The 20846-nt window shown below is 37.4% G+C and overlaps 1 protein-coding gene across 3 annotated transcripts in view; it reads right to left on the bottom strand.

Annotated features, from left to right (window-relative positions):
- The window catches only part of TOPBP1 (DNA topoisomerase II binding protein 1), a 77322-nt gene that overhangs the window by 31792 nt on the left and 24684 nt on the right, over positions 1 to 20846 (bottom strand). For all 3 annotated transcript variants that reach the window (XM_082655611.1, XM_082655612.1, XM_082655613.1), the window contains 4 exons: positions 7594 to 7937; positions 6771 to 6943; positions 2560 to 2771; positions 806 to 1092 (listed from right to left, as the gene is read on the bottom strand). In XM_082655611.1, the coding sequence (XP_082511737.1) occupies positions 806 to 1092; positions 2560 to 2771; positions 6771 to 6943; positions 7594 to 7937 (1016 nt within the window). The remainder of the gene's footprint in view (positions 1 to 805; positions 1093 to 2559; positions 2772 to 6770; positions 6944 to 7593; positions 7938 to 20846) is intronic.

Raw genomic sequence — 20846 nt, 5'->3', positions numbered from 1 at the left:
ATATTTATTTTCTAAAGATGAACAATCTGTAAACTTTAAGTCTGCTCCAAAACATACTAGTAAAAATTATTAAACTCTATGAGTAAAACCTCAATAGATAAACCGTACAATAATTTTGCAAAGTCATGGATAAAAAAAAACATGGTTTGAATAGCCATTTGAAAGGCCAAAAACTACTAAAGGAATAGTGAAGAAATTATCTTTGGGGAATGAAAGGAAACCATTTGAGAAGCTTGAATTAGCCCTTGATTTGTGAATGAATTTTTCAGAAGGGGAGCCATACTCCAGTGCTCAGAAGATCAAAGAAAGATGCACACTTAACTCATCTTTTTAAGGGAAATGATTGAAAAGTAAAGTGATAACAGACATTTTCAGAAAGAGCACCGGGTGTACACCTAGAATCAAAACGTAAGTAGCAATGTGTTTATGTTATTTTACAGTTTATGAAACTATTTCATCACACAATTACACTTAATCCTTATGATAAACCTGTAAGTTTTCAGAGTAAGTGATACTATGCTCTTTGTACAAAAGGAACTAATGCTCAGATACATTAAATGATCTGTGAGTCATACCGTTCATGGCAGATATAGGACTTGAATCCACAGATGTCCTGATTTCACACCGTATATATCTCTAGCTGTTACCTCAAACCTGGATATATGTAGGGATTCAATACTATGCATCTATTTGCCAACACTTCTGGAAGTTACTACTACAAACTTCAGAGGTGATGGAGAACTTGGTGCTTTACTTTATAAGCTATGAAACTGTTATCTCCAGCACCACTTTCTATAAGCCTTACCTTCACATCAAAGGAAGGCTTGAAGAGTTTGTCCTTGGACAGAAACTTTGATGGTGTATCCAGGCATAATGAGGGCTCCTTCTGAAGTGGTTGTCCTGCTGCAGGGGAGACTGAAGCCTGTCCGGAGTGCTGTGAGATCACTGCATGGAAAGCTTTACTCTGAAAGCGGTTCATATCTAAAGGTGTAACGGCTGTTTTTCTGTGAGTTTCCAGGTCTGTGACAGGATGCTCTGGAGTATCTGGATTTAGATTCACCCCGTTTGTTGTCTCAGTTTCCAGACTTTGTTCTAGAGATTTAAAATGAAAAGAAACAAATGTGAGCCACTAATGTCTTTTGTGTCTAAAGAGGCACACAAGAAGTGATGTTTTTACATCTTATTGTGAGTTTTCATGTGAATTCTCAAGTATACTTCAAACCACAAAGTTATATACCTACTTTCAAAGAAACAAACCAGACAATATACTAAAATGTGTTGAGTTAGATAAGTACATCAACGGAAAGAAATAATTAATGAAATTAGATTTCCTGTTTCATCTTGTTGTAACTTGAAATATTCTCAATAAACCTCATAATTTGCCCAAAATTATATAAATAATGTCATCTTAGTCAATGGCAGAGTAAAAAAGAAAATCCCAATTACATGCACTCAGAGTTAACAACTACGGTCAGGTTTTTGGAAAGTGCTTAATGAAGTTTTAATATTACTTTGCCTGCATTGTAAAATTTCCAGGTTGTCTAAATAAAGTAGTAAGTATGGGCTTCCCTGGTGGCGCAGTGGTTGAGAGCCCGCCTGCCGATGCGGGAGACACGGGTTCGTGCCTTGGTCCGGGAAGATCCCACATGCCGCGGAGCGGCTGGGCTCGTGAGCCACGGCCGCTGAGCCTGCGCATCCGGAGGCTGTGCTCCACAATGGGAGAGGCCACAATAGTGAGAGGCCCGCGTACCGCAAAAAAAAAAAAAAAAAAGTAGTAAGTAATAGCTTTGAGAAGCTTCCCTGGTTTGCCCAGGGATGCCATCATCTTACAAGAGAGGCTACTGTGTCCTCCCACCCTGCCTCCTACCTTTTTTTCAACATTTAACAAATACACTTATTAGACGGCTGCTCCGTGCCAGGCCCAATCTAGACAATGAAAATATATAATGCACAAGACACATGTACTCCTTGCCTTTTCAGAGCTTATGGTTGAGCGGGGAAACATGAAAGTAAACTACAACGGTAACACTGGGATGAGAGCTACAAAAGGCCAGGGTGTTATGGCAAGACAAAGGCCATACTTGGTGAGTCAAGGAAGGCTTTCCAGGGAAAGTGATATCCAAGTCGAGAACTGAAAGATAAGGAGAAACAGGCTAGCATGAAGCAGGCAAGAGATAACATGCAAAAGCCCAAAGATGAGGAATAGAGAGCACTTTACTCACAAGATGTGTCAGTATGAGCCACTGAAGGAACAGTAAATGGGATCTAAGCTCATTAGACTTCAAACACTGAGACCCTAGAATGCTCCTATATTGTTCTGTACCCTGTAGCTTTCAGATAGTGCCTGCACTTGATAGTACAGATACAAATTAAACATTTGTGCTATGAACGCATATTTATTTGGCCCCACACCCCCAATAATGAGTGCCCAAGAGTGGCTCACATGAAAGGGAGAAATTTTAATGACCTGTCCTAAAAATAAGTTTTAGCACATTCATAACCCAGAAACCATCAAATTGTAAAAATATATACATAAAAGGACAAAACAGAAGTATGAACCTTCTTTAGGTGAATTTTTGATCAGAAAATGGCTTTCATTTGCTCTCTTTCCCAATCTAGCAGTCTCCAACAGCCAAGCTATAGTGACCGCTGGTAAATTCCACTTCTTGGCAGCTTCATATTTAGAACCACCTGGTTCTTTCAATACAAGATGTGTACTGGCAAACATGCCTTTCTTTGCATTGGATTTGCGAACGAAGAATTCTTGAACGCTGAAAGTTACATTTAAAGAAAAGCAAATGTCATATGCACAATTAGCCAGCAAAGTAAGAATGAAGTTTCTAATACAATGGTTTTGTTAGAGTTCTGAATATATGAAAATACTCACAGATTAAAAGTTGGCTCTATTTCTTAAATTAAGCTAATCCCCTTACAAGTGCTTACTCTAGAGTGAAATTAAACTTTTTATAAAAACATAAGCAAATTAAACTAGACTTACAAGAAATAACCAGAAAAACCATCTATTTAATTAGTCATCACCCATCCACCTTGTCTTTCCTCCCAAAAGAAGGCAGCATGGAACAACTACGGGAGCAAAGGAAGAGTATGAATAACACATTATATCTTTTAGCCCACTACAACTTCTCCAAGTATTTTCACATATTTCATTCGATCCTCTCAATATTTGTGAAATACCAATATTTTACAAATTATTGTAAAAATACGACCTGAGAAAAGATGCAGAGAAATTAAACGCCTTCCTCATGATCACAGAATATTAAAGGAAATATGGGGGCAAAAACAGAATATGAGATATAAACAGAATTGTCTTTTCTTTTAGGACTTCTGGGTTTTAAGTCTAGATCCCCACTTCTAAGATGTTTTTAATATTCCACATTTTTCCTAGTACTTTCACGGATTCATTTTTCACATTTAACCCACTGATCAATTAATTTGGTACTTATTTTGGGATGAGATGTTGCTCCAACTTTACTGAATCATATTTATTAAATAAACCATCTCTTCCTCAATAAGTTGAAATATCACTTTTATCATATACCAAATTCCTGTTTGTGTTTAGGTCTATTTCTAGACTTTCTGCCTGTTCACTGAACTTTCTGCTACTTACAGACACACTATTTTATCTAGTGAGGTTTACAAAATATATTTAAATAACTATTCTATTTCAGAATTTTTATGACTTTCCTGCTTGCTAATATTTTCTTTGAATTTAAGAATTAGTTTGCTTATTGCCCTCTCTAAAAAATTTCTTTAAAACGTTTAGTCTTCCTGTCCAAGAACAGATACATCTTTCATACTGTTTAAGTCTTATTTATTTCCCTCAATAGCATTTTACAAGTTTCTGTAGCTCTTCCAAGTTTCCCTTTAAAATTTTTTTAAAAATCGAAGTATAGTTGACATACAATATTGTATTAGTTTCAGGTGTACTACGTAGTGACTCGACATTTAAATGCATTACAAATGATCAACACCAAAAGTATAGAAGCCATCTGTCAACATACAAAGCTAGTACAGTATTACTTTTTTCCTTATGCTGAATATTACATCCCCATGACGTTTTAACTTTATAACTGGAATTCTGTACCTGTTAATCCCTCTTCACCTTCCCCTCTGGTGACTACTAATTTGTTCTCTATATCTAATTTGTTCTCTATGAGTCTATTTTGGTTTTATTTTGTTTGTTCCTTTGTTTTGTTCTTTTAGATTCCACATCATGTTGCTAGGTGTTTTATCTCTTATTCCAGATTTAGTAAGAGACCTTTGTTTTCATTAGCTCTTCTAACTGGTTGTACATATGAAGGTCAGTGACTTCTGTATATTAATATTCTACATAACCACTTTGCTGAATTTTTCTGTGAGCACCACTTTAGTCTGTTGCCATATTTTGTTATTGTTATTTGTTACAATTTCAGTTTTTTCCAAAAGCTTACTGTTTGGTATAATCCAAGTACACAACACAGCAAAAAAGGAAATATACAATTTAATGAATTATCATAAGATGAAAAACCCTTATATCAACCACCCACGTCAGAAGACAGAATCTTACCAGTCACTCCAGAACCTCTCCAACGTGCCTCTTCTCAGTTACTAACCCCCTTCCCTCCTTTGCTAACAGTAGCCACTATTTGGATATTTATGATCATCACTTCCTTACTTTTCTTTTGTTTTATCACATAGTGCATCTTTAAACACTACATTTAATTTTTTATGTCTTTTAGCTTGCAGGTTCCCTCTTCTTTCCTTGCCCCCTTGTTGAAGACACTATAATGTAGAGTTACTTCAGAGTCTGGATTTTGCTGATTGTATTGCTGTGCTGTAGTAGAACATGTTATTCTCCTGTATTTCCTATAATTCAGTAGTTGAATCTAGGTTTTATTAGATTGAGGTTTCATTATTTTGCTAAGACTACTTCAAGGTGGTGATGTATTCTTCACAAGGAAGCATATGTCTGGTTTTCTCTTTAGTATGTGATTAACTGTTGGTTTTCAATGCCTAGAATCTTTCATTTATTAGGAGTCACAATCTTATCATTCCTTTTTCACTTATTTGTTGGAATACTTCTATAAAGGGAAATTGTCTTATCCATTATTATGGTACTCTGATACAGACTGTATAGGAAAGGCAGGATAAATACTTTGATCCTTTCTCTTTATTTACCAGCTTTCAAAATAATGAGTTGGTTTCCTAGCATCCTTCAAACATGACCAATTAGCTTAGTTTGTTTGGTGCCATTATGAAGTTATGATTTAAACATTATTTGATGTGTCTGGATCCACTGCTATTATTATCTCTAGTGACAACTTTTCCTGTCTTTAGCCAGTGGAGGTCCTTTTGACACAACCCTTCCTACTAGTCTTCAATAATATATCAATACTTGCTCTCTGTTCTGACAAAATGTTCCAGACTCACTGGTATCTTTTCTGCCCCAGACCTAGAACTGATCATTTCTTTAAGCTTTAGTTTCTTTTAGTGGGAAGTGGTATTTTAAGGTCACAATGTGGGCACTGGTGTTGCTTGTTACTATCAGGTTGATAATGATTTCTAGGCTTAAAAGTGGTTTTGAATTCCTCTTTGAACCAAGAGTTACTAAAAAGTTCTAAAATGCTGAGTTGATAAAGTCTTTTCATCTTCTATTTCTCCTACTCATTTCTAATTTTGGGTTTTTTTTTTTGTACTGTGATTACAGAATATGGTCTCCACTCTTTCTACTTCAGGGAACTTACTGAGGTTTTCTTTGTGGCCAATTTCTATACAGGCAACGTTTATGAGTGTTCCACAGGTGCTTGAAATGGTATGGTCACTGTTTTAGAGTGGATAGCTAACTATGCTGTTTAAATCTGTATCCTTTCTTGTTTTCCATTTGACCTGTCATGAGGTAAAAGGTGGGAATTAAAGTCTCTTACAATTAATGTTTCTGCTGATTCCTCATTGAATTTCCTGCTGTTTTTGTTCTATGAATGGTAGTCATGCTCTATTTGGTATATACATATTTTTTACCTTCAGTGTAAACAGCACTCTTTATTTACAGTGCTCTTCTTTTTCCTGTTTAATGCCTTTTGATTTGAATCCAAACTTGTCTGACTTTAAAACTGCAACACTCTCTTTTCTTTTGATATATCTTTGCCCATCTTTTTTTTTCCCCAAATGTTCTGAATCATTTAGGTTTAGATGTGTCTCTTGTTTAAAAGCATTTTAAGCGCTGCTTAATGATATAATCTAAAAGAACTTTTCCTTTAATGTAAAGTTTAGTTCATTTATATTTATTTATATAATGAGTTTTCTACTTCCTTTTTAAACAGCCACCATTAAAGTTCACTTACAGGTTGGGCTAATCTGGATTTTGGAACTTTAAAATTCATTTTCTTTCTCCCAAAGTATTCATTATTTCTGCTTAACATTTGCACTGCAGAAAAACAATTAATGTACACTGAAAAATAAATCATCCAGATGGCATATGGAAGGGAATAAATAATGCTTAGATAAGCAACACTCAATAACGACCCACGTATCAGCTTTAAATATTCCCTTTCCTGGTAGGTAAGCATTAACACCTGGAGCCTTAACATTTGCCAGGCATCCGTCTAACAGCATTCTCCCTCTCCCACTTTGAGCCATCACATAGATATGCAACACACTCCTCATAAATATTATAAAGACACCCAGTGAAATCCTAATTTGAATGCTCTTCTATAAGTCAAAACAAATAAAAAGTACACCAAGACAGCAGGTACACTAAAAATACTACATACCTTGCTCCAAGGCGATTTGCTAAGAATGTCAACGAATCTTTTTCAGCTCCTGCACACTGGCTGAATGAAAGAACACAATCCTCTAAAGGAGTCATTCCTGCCATTACTGGGACTGGTGTGAAGAGAGGATTTGACTTTGGATCAGTTAAAGTCTGACAGTCTATACAAGTTACCTTTCAAAAACAAGAGAAACAATAACATCAACCTGAAATAAGCGACTAGTGGTTAACACTGGTTCAGTTACAGTAACAGTAATTTTAGTTTAGATGAAAACCAATTTTACTTTCATATAAATGTGTATATATGCTCATTCTCAACACATTTAAAATTATAACATTAAAGAAATACATACACACCAATCCGTTATATAGGATGTTAAAATCAGTCAGATTTGTCATCGAATTTATTGAATTTTGCTTAAAATTTAATTTCTTCCAATGTATTATCACTTTTTCTCTTTGAAAGTTGAAAAATAAATCAATGATGAAATTATTAGTGATAAGCCAACAAGATGGAATAATACAAAAGTGTATGTCATGTTTTGGTAGTAAGAAAACTAGGAAAATTGAAATAATATGAGATGACCTGGAGTAACTTCCTAAGAAGGAACACTGCTGGTGTGGCCCCTCTATTCTACCAGGATTAGGACCAAGAAGCTTGCATAGTTTATTATTTACACTTTCCATTGTTAAAAGCAAAATCCAGACAGTGCTCAAACCCAAATACCAATTTACTGAAACTGAACTGCCTAAGAAATAAATGTGTACTCCTAGTTTCAGACATCCTTCAATACTATATTTCAACTGCTACAGTGTTTTCTTACCAGCCACGTATTTGTAACAACTTCTCCCACAGTTGCCTGTACTTCACACCCCAGCAGAGGAACCACAGCATAATCAGCAACAACTCTGCTCTGAAGTGACACAATTTTTCCAGCATTTTCTCTTATGATAGTTGCAATATTAAATTCATTTTCATTACTAAAACCTAAAATAAGAAAACTCTTTTGGCTAAATAAACCTTCTTCAGTAATTGTAGAAGCATCAGGGAGGCAATGACTGACGGAAGACTGGTTTTCTTCTTGCAGAGAAATATGAGTAGAATCAATAAGGGGCTCCACATGAGCAGAATCATTAAAGGGTCCAACTTCAGACTGCGCAACTTCAACTGGAACAGAAAAAGAAACGTTTTCTAACAGGTATTTTATTTTATAAAGTTTATTTCCTAGTAAGGATATTAAGGTAACCTGGAACCTGAGAACTGTGACCACACATATAAAACTAAGGCTTTATAAGTATACAATGAAGAAAGAATATGAACCATCCCATCCTCTGGGTTCCCAGGAGTGTTATCAGTATTACTATCCTAGGACAACAGCAATCATGTTGCTATTCTAAGTATTACTAGTGTACTAGAAAACTCTAATTAGTTGAAAATTATGAAGCTCCAATAACTCCATGGGCCTGTTTGAGTTCCGAAACTGGTTCAGATAATTCACAACAGAAAAAAATATCATTAAGGAAAAAATGGAAGCAACAGGCCTAAGTGGTCAAGCCCATCACATGGAAATAACTGAATAAATGCAATAATAAGAGAATTATGGTTATTTCCCTTTCAAAAATTTCTATAAAGTTTTATAATGAAATTGGAGCTATTTAGCTTCTATACCGATTCTTAAGAAAACAACTGATCAAGGACCCAACAGTCTCAACAATTTCATTTCAGGATAAAGTTGGCTTATAAATGGGTAGTAGAAGAAAAAAAACATAGATATTTTAAAATATAAATGTCAATAATGAAAATGCAGCTGCTGCCAGTGTCCTAGTCCTCACGGTGAGACACAGCTACCCCCTGCCTCTGCAGGAGACCTTCCAACACTAGCAGGGTGTTAGACACTGGAAAAGTCCTGGTTTAAAAATAAAGGGATTAGGAGAGGGCAGACAGCAGAAGCAAGAAGAACTACAGTCCTGCAGCCTGTGGAACTAAAACCACATTCACAGAAAGACAGACAAGACAAAAAGGCAGAGGGGGCTTCCCTGGTGGCGCAGTGGTTGAGAGTCCGCCTGCCGATGCAGGGGACACGGGTCCGTTCCCCGGTCCGGGAAGATCCCACATGCCGTGGAGCAGCTGGGCCTGTGAGCCATGGAGGCTGAGCCTGCGCGTCCGGAGCCTATGCTCCGCAACGGGAGAGGCCACAACAGTGAGAGGCCCACATACCGCAAAACAAAAACAAACAAACAAACAAACACACAAAAAAGGCAGAGGGCAATGTACCAGATGAAGGAACAAGATAAAACCCCAGAAAAACAACTAAATGAAGTAGAGATAGGCAACCTTCCAGAAAAACAATTTAGAATAATGATAGTGAAGATGACCCAGGACCTTGGAAAAAGGATGGAGGCAAAGATTGAAAAGATGCAAGAAATGTTTAACAAAGACCTAGGAGAATTAAAGAACAAACAAACAGAGATGAACAATACAATAACTGAAATGAAAAATACACGAGAAGGAATCAACAGCAGAATAACTGAGGTAGAAGAATGGATAAGTGACCTGGAAGACAGAATGGTGGAATTCAGTGCTGTGGAACAGAATAAAGAAAAAAGAATGAAAAGAAATGAAGACAGACTAAGAGACCTCTGGGACAACATTAAACGCAACATTCGCATTATAGGGGTCCCAGAAGGAGAAGAGAGAGAAAAAGGACCCGAGAAAATATTTGAAGAGATTAAAGTCAAAAACTTCCCTAACATGGGAAAGGAAATAGCCACGCAAGTCCAGGAAGCACAGAGACTCCCATACAGGATAAACCCAAGGAGAAACACGCCGAGACACACAGTAAGTAAATTGGCAAAAATTAAAGACAAAGAAAAATTATAGAAAGCAACAAGGGAAAAACGGCAACATACAAGGGAACTCAAATAAGGTTAAAAGTTGATTTCTCAGCAGAAACTCTAAAAGCCAGAAGGGAGTGGCATGACATATTTAAAGTGATGAAAGGGAAGAACTTAAAACCAAGATTACTCTACCCGGCAAGGATCTCATTCAGATTCCATGGAGAAATCAAAAGCTTTACAGACAAGCAAAAGCAAAGAGAATTCAGCTCCACCAAACCAGCTCTACAACAAATGCTAAAGGAACTTCTCTAAGTGGGAAACACAAGAGAAAAAAGGACCTACAAAAACAAACCCAAAACAACTAAGAAAATGGTAACAGGAACATACATATAGATAATTCCCTTAAACGTGAATGGATTAAATGCTCCAAGCAAAAGACACAGGCTCGCTGAATGGATACAAAAACAAGACCCATATATATGCTGTCTACAGGAGACCCACTTCAGACCTAGGGACACATACAGACTGGAAGTGAAGGGATGGAAAATGATATTACATGCAAATGGAAATCAAAAGAAAGCTGGAGTAGCAATACTCATATCTGATAAAATAGACTTTAAAACAAAAAATGTTACAAGAGACAAGGAAGGACACTACATAATGATCAAGGAATCAATCCAAAAAGAAGATATAACAATTATAAATATATATGCACCCAACATAGGAGCACCTCAATACGTAAGGCAACTGCTAACAGCTATAAAAGAGGAAATCGACAGTAACACAATAATAGTGGGGGGACTTCCCTAGTGGTGCAGTGGTTAAGAATCCGCCTGCCAATGCAGGGAACATGGGTTTGAGCTCTGGTCCAGGAAGATCCCACATGCCGCGGAGTAAGTAAGCCAGTGTGTCACAACTACTGAGCCTGCTATCTAGAGCCCGTGAGCCACAACTACTGAGCCCATGTGCCACAAGTACCGAAGCCTGTGCACCTAGAGCCCATGCTCTGCAACAAAAGAAGCCACTGCAATGAGAAGCCTGTGCACCGCAATGAAGAGTAGCCCGCTCCCCGCAACTAGAGAAAGCCCACGCACAGCAACGAAGACCCAATGTGCCAAAAATAAATTAATTAATTAATAAAAATAATAACAGTGGGGGACTTTAACACCTCACTTACACCAATGGACTGATCATCCAAACAGAAAATTAATAAGGAAAAACAAGCTTTAAATGACACAATACACAGATATATTTATAGGACACTCCATCCAAAACCAGCAGATTACAGTTTCTTCTCAAGTGCGCACAGAAGATTCTCCATGATAGATCACATCTTGGGTCACAAACCAAGCCTCAGTAAAGTTAAGAAAACTGAAATAGTATCAAGCACCTTTTCCAACCACAACACTATGAGATTAGAAATCAATTACAGAGAAAAAAAACGTTAAAAACCACAAACACATGGAGGCTAAACAATACGTTACTAGATGACCAAAAGATCACTGAAGAAATCAAAGAGGACATTAAAAAATACCTAGAGACAAATGACAATAAAAACATGACAATCCAAATCCTATGGGATGCAGCAAAAGCAGTTCTAAGAGGGAACTTTATAGCAATAGAATTGTACCTCAAAAAGAACCAAACATCTCAAATAAACAATCTAACCTTACACCTAAAACAACTAGAGAAAGAAGAACAAACAAAACCCAAAGTTAGCAGAAGGAAAGAAATCATAAAGATCAGAGCAGAAATAAATGAAACAGAAACAAAGAAAACAATAGCAAAGATCAATAAAACTAAAATCTGCTTCTTTGAGAAGATAAACATAATTGATAAACCATTAGCCAGACTCATCAAGAAAAGTGGGAGAGGACTCAAATCAATAAAATTAGAAATGAAAAAGGAGACGTTACAACAGACACTGCAGAAATACAAAGCACCCTAAGAGACTACTACAAGCAACTCTATGCCAATAAAATGGACAACCTGGAAGAAACGGACATATTCTTAGAAAGGTATGACCTTCCAAGACTGAATCAGGAAGAAACCGAAAATATGAACAGACCAATCACAAGTAATGAAATTGAAACTGTGATTAAAAATCTTCCAACAACAACAACAACAAAAATCTTCCAACAAACAAAAGTCCAGGACCAGATGGCTTCACATGTGAATTCTATCAAACGTTTAGAGAAGAGCTAACACCCATCCTTCTCAAACTCTTCCAAAAAATTGCAGAGGAAGGAACAATTCCAAACTCATTCTATGAAGCCACCATCATCCTGATACCAAAACAGACAAAGATACTACAAAAAAAGAAAGTTACAGACCAATATTACTGATGAATATAGATGCAAAAGTCCTCAACAAAATACTAGCAAACAATCCAACAACACATTAAAAGGACCATCCACCATGATCAACTGGGATTTATCACAGGGATGCAAGGATTCTTCAATATATATAAATCAATCAATTTGATACACCACATTAACAAACTGAAGAAGAAAAACCATATGATCATCTCAATAGATGCAGAAAAAGCTTTTGACAAAATTCAACACCCATTTATGATAAAAACTCTCTAGAAAGTGGGCATAGAGGAAATGTACCTCAGCATAATAAAGGCCATATACGACAAACCCACAGCAAACATCATTCTCAATGGTGAAAACCTGAAAGCATTTCCTCTAAGATCAGGAACAAGACAAGAATATCCACTCTCACCACTATTATTCAACATAGTTTTGGAAGTCCTAGCCACGGCAGTCAGTGAAGAAAAAGAAATAAAAGAAACACAAATTGGAAAAGAAGTAAAACTGTCACTGTTTGCAGATGACATGATACTATACATAGAGAATCCTAAAGATGCCACCAGAAAACTACTAGAGCTAATCAATGAATTTGGTAATGTTGCACATTACAAAATTAATGCACATAAATCTCTTGCATTCCTATACACTAATGATGAAAAATGTGAAAGAGAAAATAAGGAAACACTCCCATTTACCACTGCAACAAGAAGAATAAAATACCTAGGAATAAGCCTACCTAGGGAGACAAAAGACCTGTATGCAGAAAAGTATAAGACACTGATGAAAGAAATTAAAGATGAAACAAACAGATGGAGACATATACCACATTCTTGGATTGGAAGAATCAATATTGTGAAAATGACTATACTACCCAAAGCAATCTACAGATTCAATGCAACCCCTATCAAATTACCAATGGCATTTTTTATAGAACTAGAACAAATAAATCTTAAAATTTGTATGGAGACACAAAAGACCCTGAATAGCCAAAGCAGTCTTGAGGGAAAAAAACGGAGCTGGATGAATCAGGCTCCCTGACTTCAGACTACACTACAAAGCTACGGTAATTAAGACAATATGGTAGTGGCACAAAAACAGAAACATAGATCAATGGAACGGGATAGAAAGGACAGATGTAAACCCACACACCTACGGTCAACTAATCTATGACAAAGGAGGCAAGGATATACAATGGAGACAGTCTCTTCAGTAAGTGGTGCTCAGAGAACTGGACAGCTACATGTAAAAGAATGAAATTAGAACACTCCCTAACACCATACACAAAAATAAACTCAAAATGGATTCGAGACCTAAATGTAAGACCAGACACTATAAAATTCTTGGAGGAAAACATAGGAAGAACATTCTTTGACATAAATCACAGCAAGGCCTTTTTTGATCCACCTCCTACAGTAATGGAAATAAAAACAAAAATAAACAAATGGGACCTAATGAAACTTAAGTTTTTGCACCGCAAAGGAAACTACAAACAAGATGAAAAGACAACCCTCAGAATGGGAGAAAATATTTGCAAACGAATCAATGGACAAAGGATTAATCTACAAAATATATAAACAGCTCATGCAGCTCAATATTAAAAAAAAAACAACCCAATCTAAAAATGGGCAGAAGACCTAAATAGACATTTCTCCAAAGAGGACATATAGATGGTCAAGAAGCACATGAAAAGCTGCTCAACATCACTAATTATTAGAGAAATGCAAATCAAAACTAGTGAGGTATCACACCTCACACCAGTTAGAATGGGCATCATCAGAAAATCTACAAACAACAAATGCTGGAGAGGGTGTGGAGAAAAGGGAACCCTCTTGCACTATTGGAGGGAATGTAAATTTATGCAGTCACTATGGAGAACAGTATGGAGGGTCCTTAAAAAACTAAGAATAGCATTACCATATGACCCAGCAGTCCCACTATTGGGCATACACCCAGAGAAACCATAATTCAAAAAGACGCATGCACCCCAGTGTTCATTGCAGCACTATTTACAATAGCCAGGACATGGAAACAACCTAAATGCCCATCAACAGATGAATGGATAAAGAAGATGTGGTACATATATACAATGGAATATTACTCAGCCATAAGAAGGAACGAAACTGGGTCATTTGTAGAGATGTGGATGGATCTAGAGACTGTCATATGGAGTGAAGTAAGTCAGAAACAGAAAAACAAATATCGTATATTAACACATATATGTGGAATCTAGAAAAATGGTACTGATGAACCGGTTTGCAGGGCAGAAAATGAGACACAGATACAGTGAACAAACGTATGGACACCAAGGGGGGAAAGTGGTGGGGAGGGGGTGGAGGTGGGGTGGTGTGATGAATTGGGAGATTGGGATTGACATGTATACACCAATATGTATAAAATGGATAACTAATAAGAGCCTGCTGTATGATAAAATAAATCAAATTAAATTAAAAAAAATAAAGAGATTAGGAGCAGTTGCTCTACTGACTTGCTGTATAAAAAGAAAAAGAAAATGCATACCCTAATATGCAATAAATATTATGAAATCAATGCTAAAAGTTTAAGAGGTAAAAACTTAGTATGTTCTTGAAAACTCTAGTGGTGCTGTGTTGAAGGGTAATGCCTTACAGCAGAGATAGGCAAACTACAGCCTAGGGGCCAAAGTGGGCCCATGGCCTGTGTATTATCATTTTTACATTTTTAAATGGTTGCAAAAACAAAACAAAACAAAATAGAATGTGTGACAGAGGCAGAATGTGGCTGGTAAAGCCCCAAATATTTACTGTCTGGCCTTTTACAAAAACAGTTTGCCAAGCCCTGCTTCATGGGATTCCAACAAGCCTGGAAGGTATTCAAGGATTCTTAACATTTATTTATATAGGCACTGTGCCTAAGTGCTTTACATGCATGTAATTAATGGTCATGATACTATTAGGCTCATTCTATTGCTGTATCTATACCCTTTCTTCAAGAAGAATACCAGGCTTAAAGAGGTTATGTAACTTACCTAAAGTCATACAGTTATTAGGTGGCAGAAATGAGATATAAACCGAAGTCTGTCTGACTCCAGGGTCCATAACATTATGTTATAGTGCCATATTCTTATTTCTATCTTCATCTCCAATAGACACGACCGTTTTCACTTTTAAACTAATTACTGTTTATATATACTTTAATTCCTACTTAATACAAGTATTTAAATTGCTCTTACTGACACTCTGAAGAAGCAGTTTTGTCTAGAGCATTACTGATCAGTAGGTCAGGAGACTCTATGACCCTCAGTTTCATATTATAAGGAATAAGGGATAACAGTATATTTATAATTTGTAGAGATGTATGAGGATGAATAAGCTTAGATGGAAATAAAGGTGACATGATACTATAAAACATTTTGGAAAGTAGTTTTAAAAATAGATATTTCTAATATAAAATGTAAAAACAAAATATTTTGCCATTAAAATTGTTCACAATCACATCTAGGAGGAAAAAAACAACTTTGTTTGATGTCTATATATAGGTGGTGAGATAGGAAGAAGGAAGAAGCCCAGGGGAATTTTAGACTACTATAAAAACAAACTAGAAATACTAAGTTTTATAAATGATAAGTAAAACCCTGAAGTTATTAAAGACTCAGAATAAATTAACATGTTCTACAGTAGTTCTTCCCATTTATTTTAGAAATAAAACCCTTTCTCAAATAGATTTCATTCAGTAGCCCAATAGACTACCAAATAATAGGCTTTTTGACAAGACTATTATTGAAAAAGCTCTCTCAAATCAAAAGTAATTTTGTTTTAAGAGGTAACTGAAAATACTTGATTACATTCTTCTAAATTTGATGCTTGGGGATTCACTGAGATTTACTGTCACTAAATCCTTTCAAAGTCAGTAGACTACTAGCTGCTTTAGAAAGGAAGGTTTGAGAAACCAACTGCCTGCCTCCAGCAAGTACCCTTGTTGAAGGATAATGCATAAAACTACTTCCAGTCAATCTGCGGCTTCTTTATACTAGAACATCCTGAAAAATTAGGATGATCTGATATGATACACTACTAAAGCATAAGCAAGTGGTCTGACAAAATTCAATTCTGCAGTACTCCATGAAGAGAAACAGTGTGGATAAAAAAATATGAATACTGAAAGTTCCTTTCTAGAAATATGGTAGGCTAGATATTCAAAACCTACTCACTAAAAACACCTAAAATACAGGATGAAATATTAAAGGTATCCTTATAAATACATAGCTGAGTTTGCAAGAAAGCAAGAGAAATTCTCAAGGGCTAAAAAGGAAGTAGTAGCATGAATTCAGATCATTAAGTGATTACTAAAGCTAACGATTAACATCTATTTTGGCAGTGACCTATACCCTTAGAATTTAAGGATATCACATAGAGGGATAGGAGTCAAGCCTTTGATCTCACACAAATTAGACGTGGGGCAGAGTATTCCTTACCACTCAGAAACACTAAAGGGAAATGCCTTCAGTGAAAATGTCGACCAAAACCCAATCAACCACCACCACCACCAAGTCCACCCTGCAAAAGGAGATGACAAGTACACTTTATTTTTCTGAGGCACAGAAGAACATTTATGAAAATCACTTCCTAAACACCTCATAGACCAAAGATATGATAAAATTAGAAAGTATTTAGACTTGAACAATTACAAAAATGCTACATAGAAGATCTTTTGAAATATAACTGAGTTACTACTTTCAGAGAAATCTACTGACATAAACACTTAGATAAAAAGACTAAAAAAAACAAATTGTGCAACTTAAGAAATCAGAAGAAAAAAGAGAAGAAAAAAAAGAGTAAGACAATAAATGAATGAAACAAAAATCAAACTTGGTTTGTTAAAAAGACTAATGAAACTGGTATTTAAATCTCCTAGAAAATATAGCTTACCAAAACTTATTCAGGAAAAAATAGAACAATGAAATAGTTTCATATCCATTAAATAAATCCGTACTATAAAATCAGGCCAGGCCATTAGACCAGGCCGTTAGACAGATGAGTTTCATCACACATTCAAGTATAAGGGAACTCGAATCGTACATAAACTGAGATTAAAGAAAAAAAAATCGTACATAAACTGAGATTAAAGAAAAAAAAAGTAACTCACCAATCCATTTTATCAATAATAACAAAACCCAACAAGGACAACAGGAAAAGGAAAATTATAGGCCAATATCACACCGAATAGATAAAATCCTAAATAAAATATTAGTAAACTGAACACAGTAAAAAAAAAGATGAATATATCATATCCAGAAGAATTTAAACTTGATTTAACAATGTAAAATCTACTAATGCAATTTACCACACCAAGGAGAAAAAACCATATAATTCTAATGAGCAGAGGAAAAGTACATAATACCCAGATCACAGCCCTAAAGAATAAAAACTACAAAACTTTTAGAAGAAAACATACAAGAAAAGCATCATTACATTAGATTTGGCAATGATTTCTTAATTATGACACCAAAAACACAGGCAATGAGAAAACAATAAATTGGACTTCATCACAATTAAAACTTTTGTCCATCAAAGAACACAGGGTGAAAAGGCTACCCAAAGAATGGGTGAAAATATATGCAAATCATATATCTGATAAGGGATCAATATTCAAAATACATAAAGAACTCCTACTACTCAGGAACAAAAAAATCAACCCAATTGAATAAACATTTCTCCAAAGATTTATAGATGGCTAATAAAAACATGAAATGATGCTCAGTGTCACTAATCATCAGGGAAATGCAAATCAAAACCACCAGTGAGATACCACTTCATACCCATTAGGATGATGTTTATTAAAAAAAAAGCAGAAAATATAATATGTTGGTAAGGATGTGGAGGAACTGGAACCCCTGTGCATTGCTGGTGAGAATGTAAAGTGGTACACCACTGTGGAAAACAGCAAGGTGGTTTCCCAAAAAATTAAACATAGAATTACCATATGACTTATCAATTCCACTTCTGGGACTGTATCTAAAAGAAATGAAAGCAGGGACTTGAACAGATACCTGTACAGCGACGTTCACAGCACCATTATTTACAAAAGCCAACCACAGAGAAAACTCAAGTGTCCATCAACAGAAAGGAAGAGACAATTCCAACATACAATGAACTATTATTCAACTTAAATAAGGAATGAAATTCTGACACATGCTAAAACATGGATGAAACTTGAGGACATTATGGTAAGTGAAATAAGACACAAAAGGACAGATACTGTATGAGTCCATTTATATGAGCTACCTAGAATGGTCAAATTCAGATACAGAAAATAGAATGGTTGTTGCCAGGGACTGGGCAGAGGGAGGAAGACAGAGTTACTATTTAATGGCTATAATGTTTCAGTTTGGGAAGATAAAAAAGTTCTGGCATGAATGGTAATGATGGTGGCACAAGAGTGTGAATATAGTACCACTAAATTGTACAACTAAAAATAGTTAAAATGGTAAATTTTATGTTAGGCATATTTTACCACAATTTTTAAAAACTCAATACCCAGAGAGAGGAGGAAGATGGCGGAAGAGTAAGACATGGAGTTCAACTTCCTCCCCACAGATACATCAGAAATACATCTACACGTGGAACAACTCCTACAGAACACCTACTGAACGCTGGCAGAAGACCTCAGACCTCCCAAAACGCAGGAAACTCCCCACGTACCTGGGTAGGGCAAAAAAAAAAAGAATAAACACAGACAAAAGAATAGGGACGGGACCTGCACCAGTGGGAGGGAGTCGTGAAGGAGGAAAGGTTTCCACACACTAGAAGCCCCTTCGCGGGCGGAGACTGCGGGTGGCGGGGTGGGGGGAGCTTCAGAGCCGCGGAGGCGAGAGCAGCCACAGGGGTCCGGAGGGCAAAGCGGAGAGATTACCGCACAGAGAATCGGTGCCGACCAGCGCTCATCATCCCGAGAGGCTTGTCTGCTCACCCGCTGGGGCAGGCGGGGCTGGGAGCTGAGGCTCGGGCTTCGGTCGGAGTGCAGGGAGAAGACTGGAGGCGTGCACACAGCCTGACGGGGTTCGTGCACCACAGCTAGCCAGGAGGGAGTCTGGGAAAAAGTCTGGACCTGCCAAAGAGGCAAGAGACTTTTTCTTCCCTCTTTGTTTCCTGGTGCGGGAGGAGAGGGGATTAAGAGCACTGCTTAAGGAGCTCCAGAGATCGGCGCGAGCAGTGGCTAACAGTGCGGACCCCAGAGATGGGCATGAGACGCTAAGGCTGCTGCTGCCACCACCAAGAAGCCTGTGTGCGAGAACAGGTCACTCTCCACACCTCTCTTCCAGGGAGCCTGTGCAGGCCGCCACTGCCAGGGTTCTGGGACCCAGGGACAACTTCCCCGGGGGAATGCACGGCGCGCCTCAGGCTGGTGCAACGTCACACCGGCCACTGCTGCCACAGGCGCACCACGCACTCCGTGCCCCTCCCTCCCCCCGGCCTGAGTGAGCCAGAGCCCCCGAATCAGCAGCTCCTTTAACCCCGTCCTGTCTGAGCGAAGAACAGATGCCCTCCGGTGACCTACACGCAGAGGCAGGGCCAAATCCAAACCTGAACCCCAGGAGCTGTGCAAACAAAGAAGAGAAAGGGAAATCTCTCCCAGCAGCCTCAGGAGCAGTGGATAAAATCTCCACAATCAACATGATGTACCCTGCATCTGTGGAACACCTGAAGAGACAACGAATCATCCCAAATTGAGGAGGTGGACTTTGAGAGCAAGATATATTATTTTTTCCCCTTTTCCGCTTTTTGTGAGTATGTGTACACTTCTGTGTGAGATTTTGTCTGTATAGCTTTGCTTTCACCATTTGTCCTAGGGTTCTATCCAACCGTTTTTTTTTTTTTTACTTAAAAAAAATTTTTTTTTCTTAATAATTTTTTTATTTTATTATACCTTATTTTATTTTCCTCTATCCTTTCCTTCCTCCCTCCCTCCCTCCCTTTCTTTCTTTCTACTTTTTCTCCCTTTTATTCTGAGCAGTGTCGATGAAAGACTCTTGGTGCTGAAGCCAGCAGTCAGTGATGTGACTCTGAGGTGGGAGAGCCAACTTCAGGACACTGGCCACAAGAGACCTCCCAGCTCCACGTAATATCAAATGGCGAAAATCTGCCAGAGATCTCCATCTCAACAACAACACCCAGCTTCACTCAACGACCAGCAAGCTACAGTGCTGGACAACCTATGCCAAACAACTAGCAAGACAGGAACACAACCCCATCCATTAGCAGAGAGGCTGCCTAAAATCATAAGTCCACAGACACCCCAAAACACACCACCAGACGTGGACCTGCCCACCAGAAAAAAAAGATCCAGCCCCATTCACCAGAACACAGGCATGAGTCCCCTCCACCAGGAAGCCTACACAACCCACTGAACCAACTTTAGCCACAGGGGACAGACACCAAAAACAACGGAAACTACAAACCTGCAGCCTGCAAAAAGGAGACCCCAAACACAGTAAGTTAAGCAAAATGAGAAGACAGAAAAACACACAGCAGATGAAGGAGCAAGATAAAAACCCACCAGACCTAACAAATGAAGAGGAAATAGGCAGTCTACCTGAAAAAGAATTCAGAATAATGGTAGTAAAGATGATCCAAAATCTTGGAAATAGAATAGACAAAATGCAAGAAACATTTAACAAGGACCTAGAAGAACTAAAGATGAAACAAGCAACAATGAACAACACAATAAATGAAATTAAAAATACTCTAGAAGGGATCAATAGCAGAATAACTGAGGCAGAAGAACAGAAAGGGACCTGGAAGATAGAATACTGGAAATAACTACTGTAGAGCAGAATAAAGAAAAAAGAATGAAAAGGACTGAGGACAATCTCAGAGACCTCTGGGACAACATTAAACGCACCAACATTCGAATTATAGGGGTCCCAGAAGAAGAAGAGAAAATGA

The sequence above is a fragment of the Grampus griseus genome (assembly GCF_964374135.1).
Source record: "Grampus griseus genome assembly, chromosome: 5".
NCBI lineage: Eukaryota > Metazoa > Chordata > Mammalia > Artiodactyla > Delphinidae > Grampus > Grampus griseus.
The sequence above is the reverse complement of the archived record's forward strand: the minus strand, read 5'-3'. Positions and strand labels throughout refer to the sequence as shown.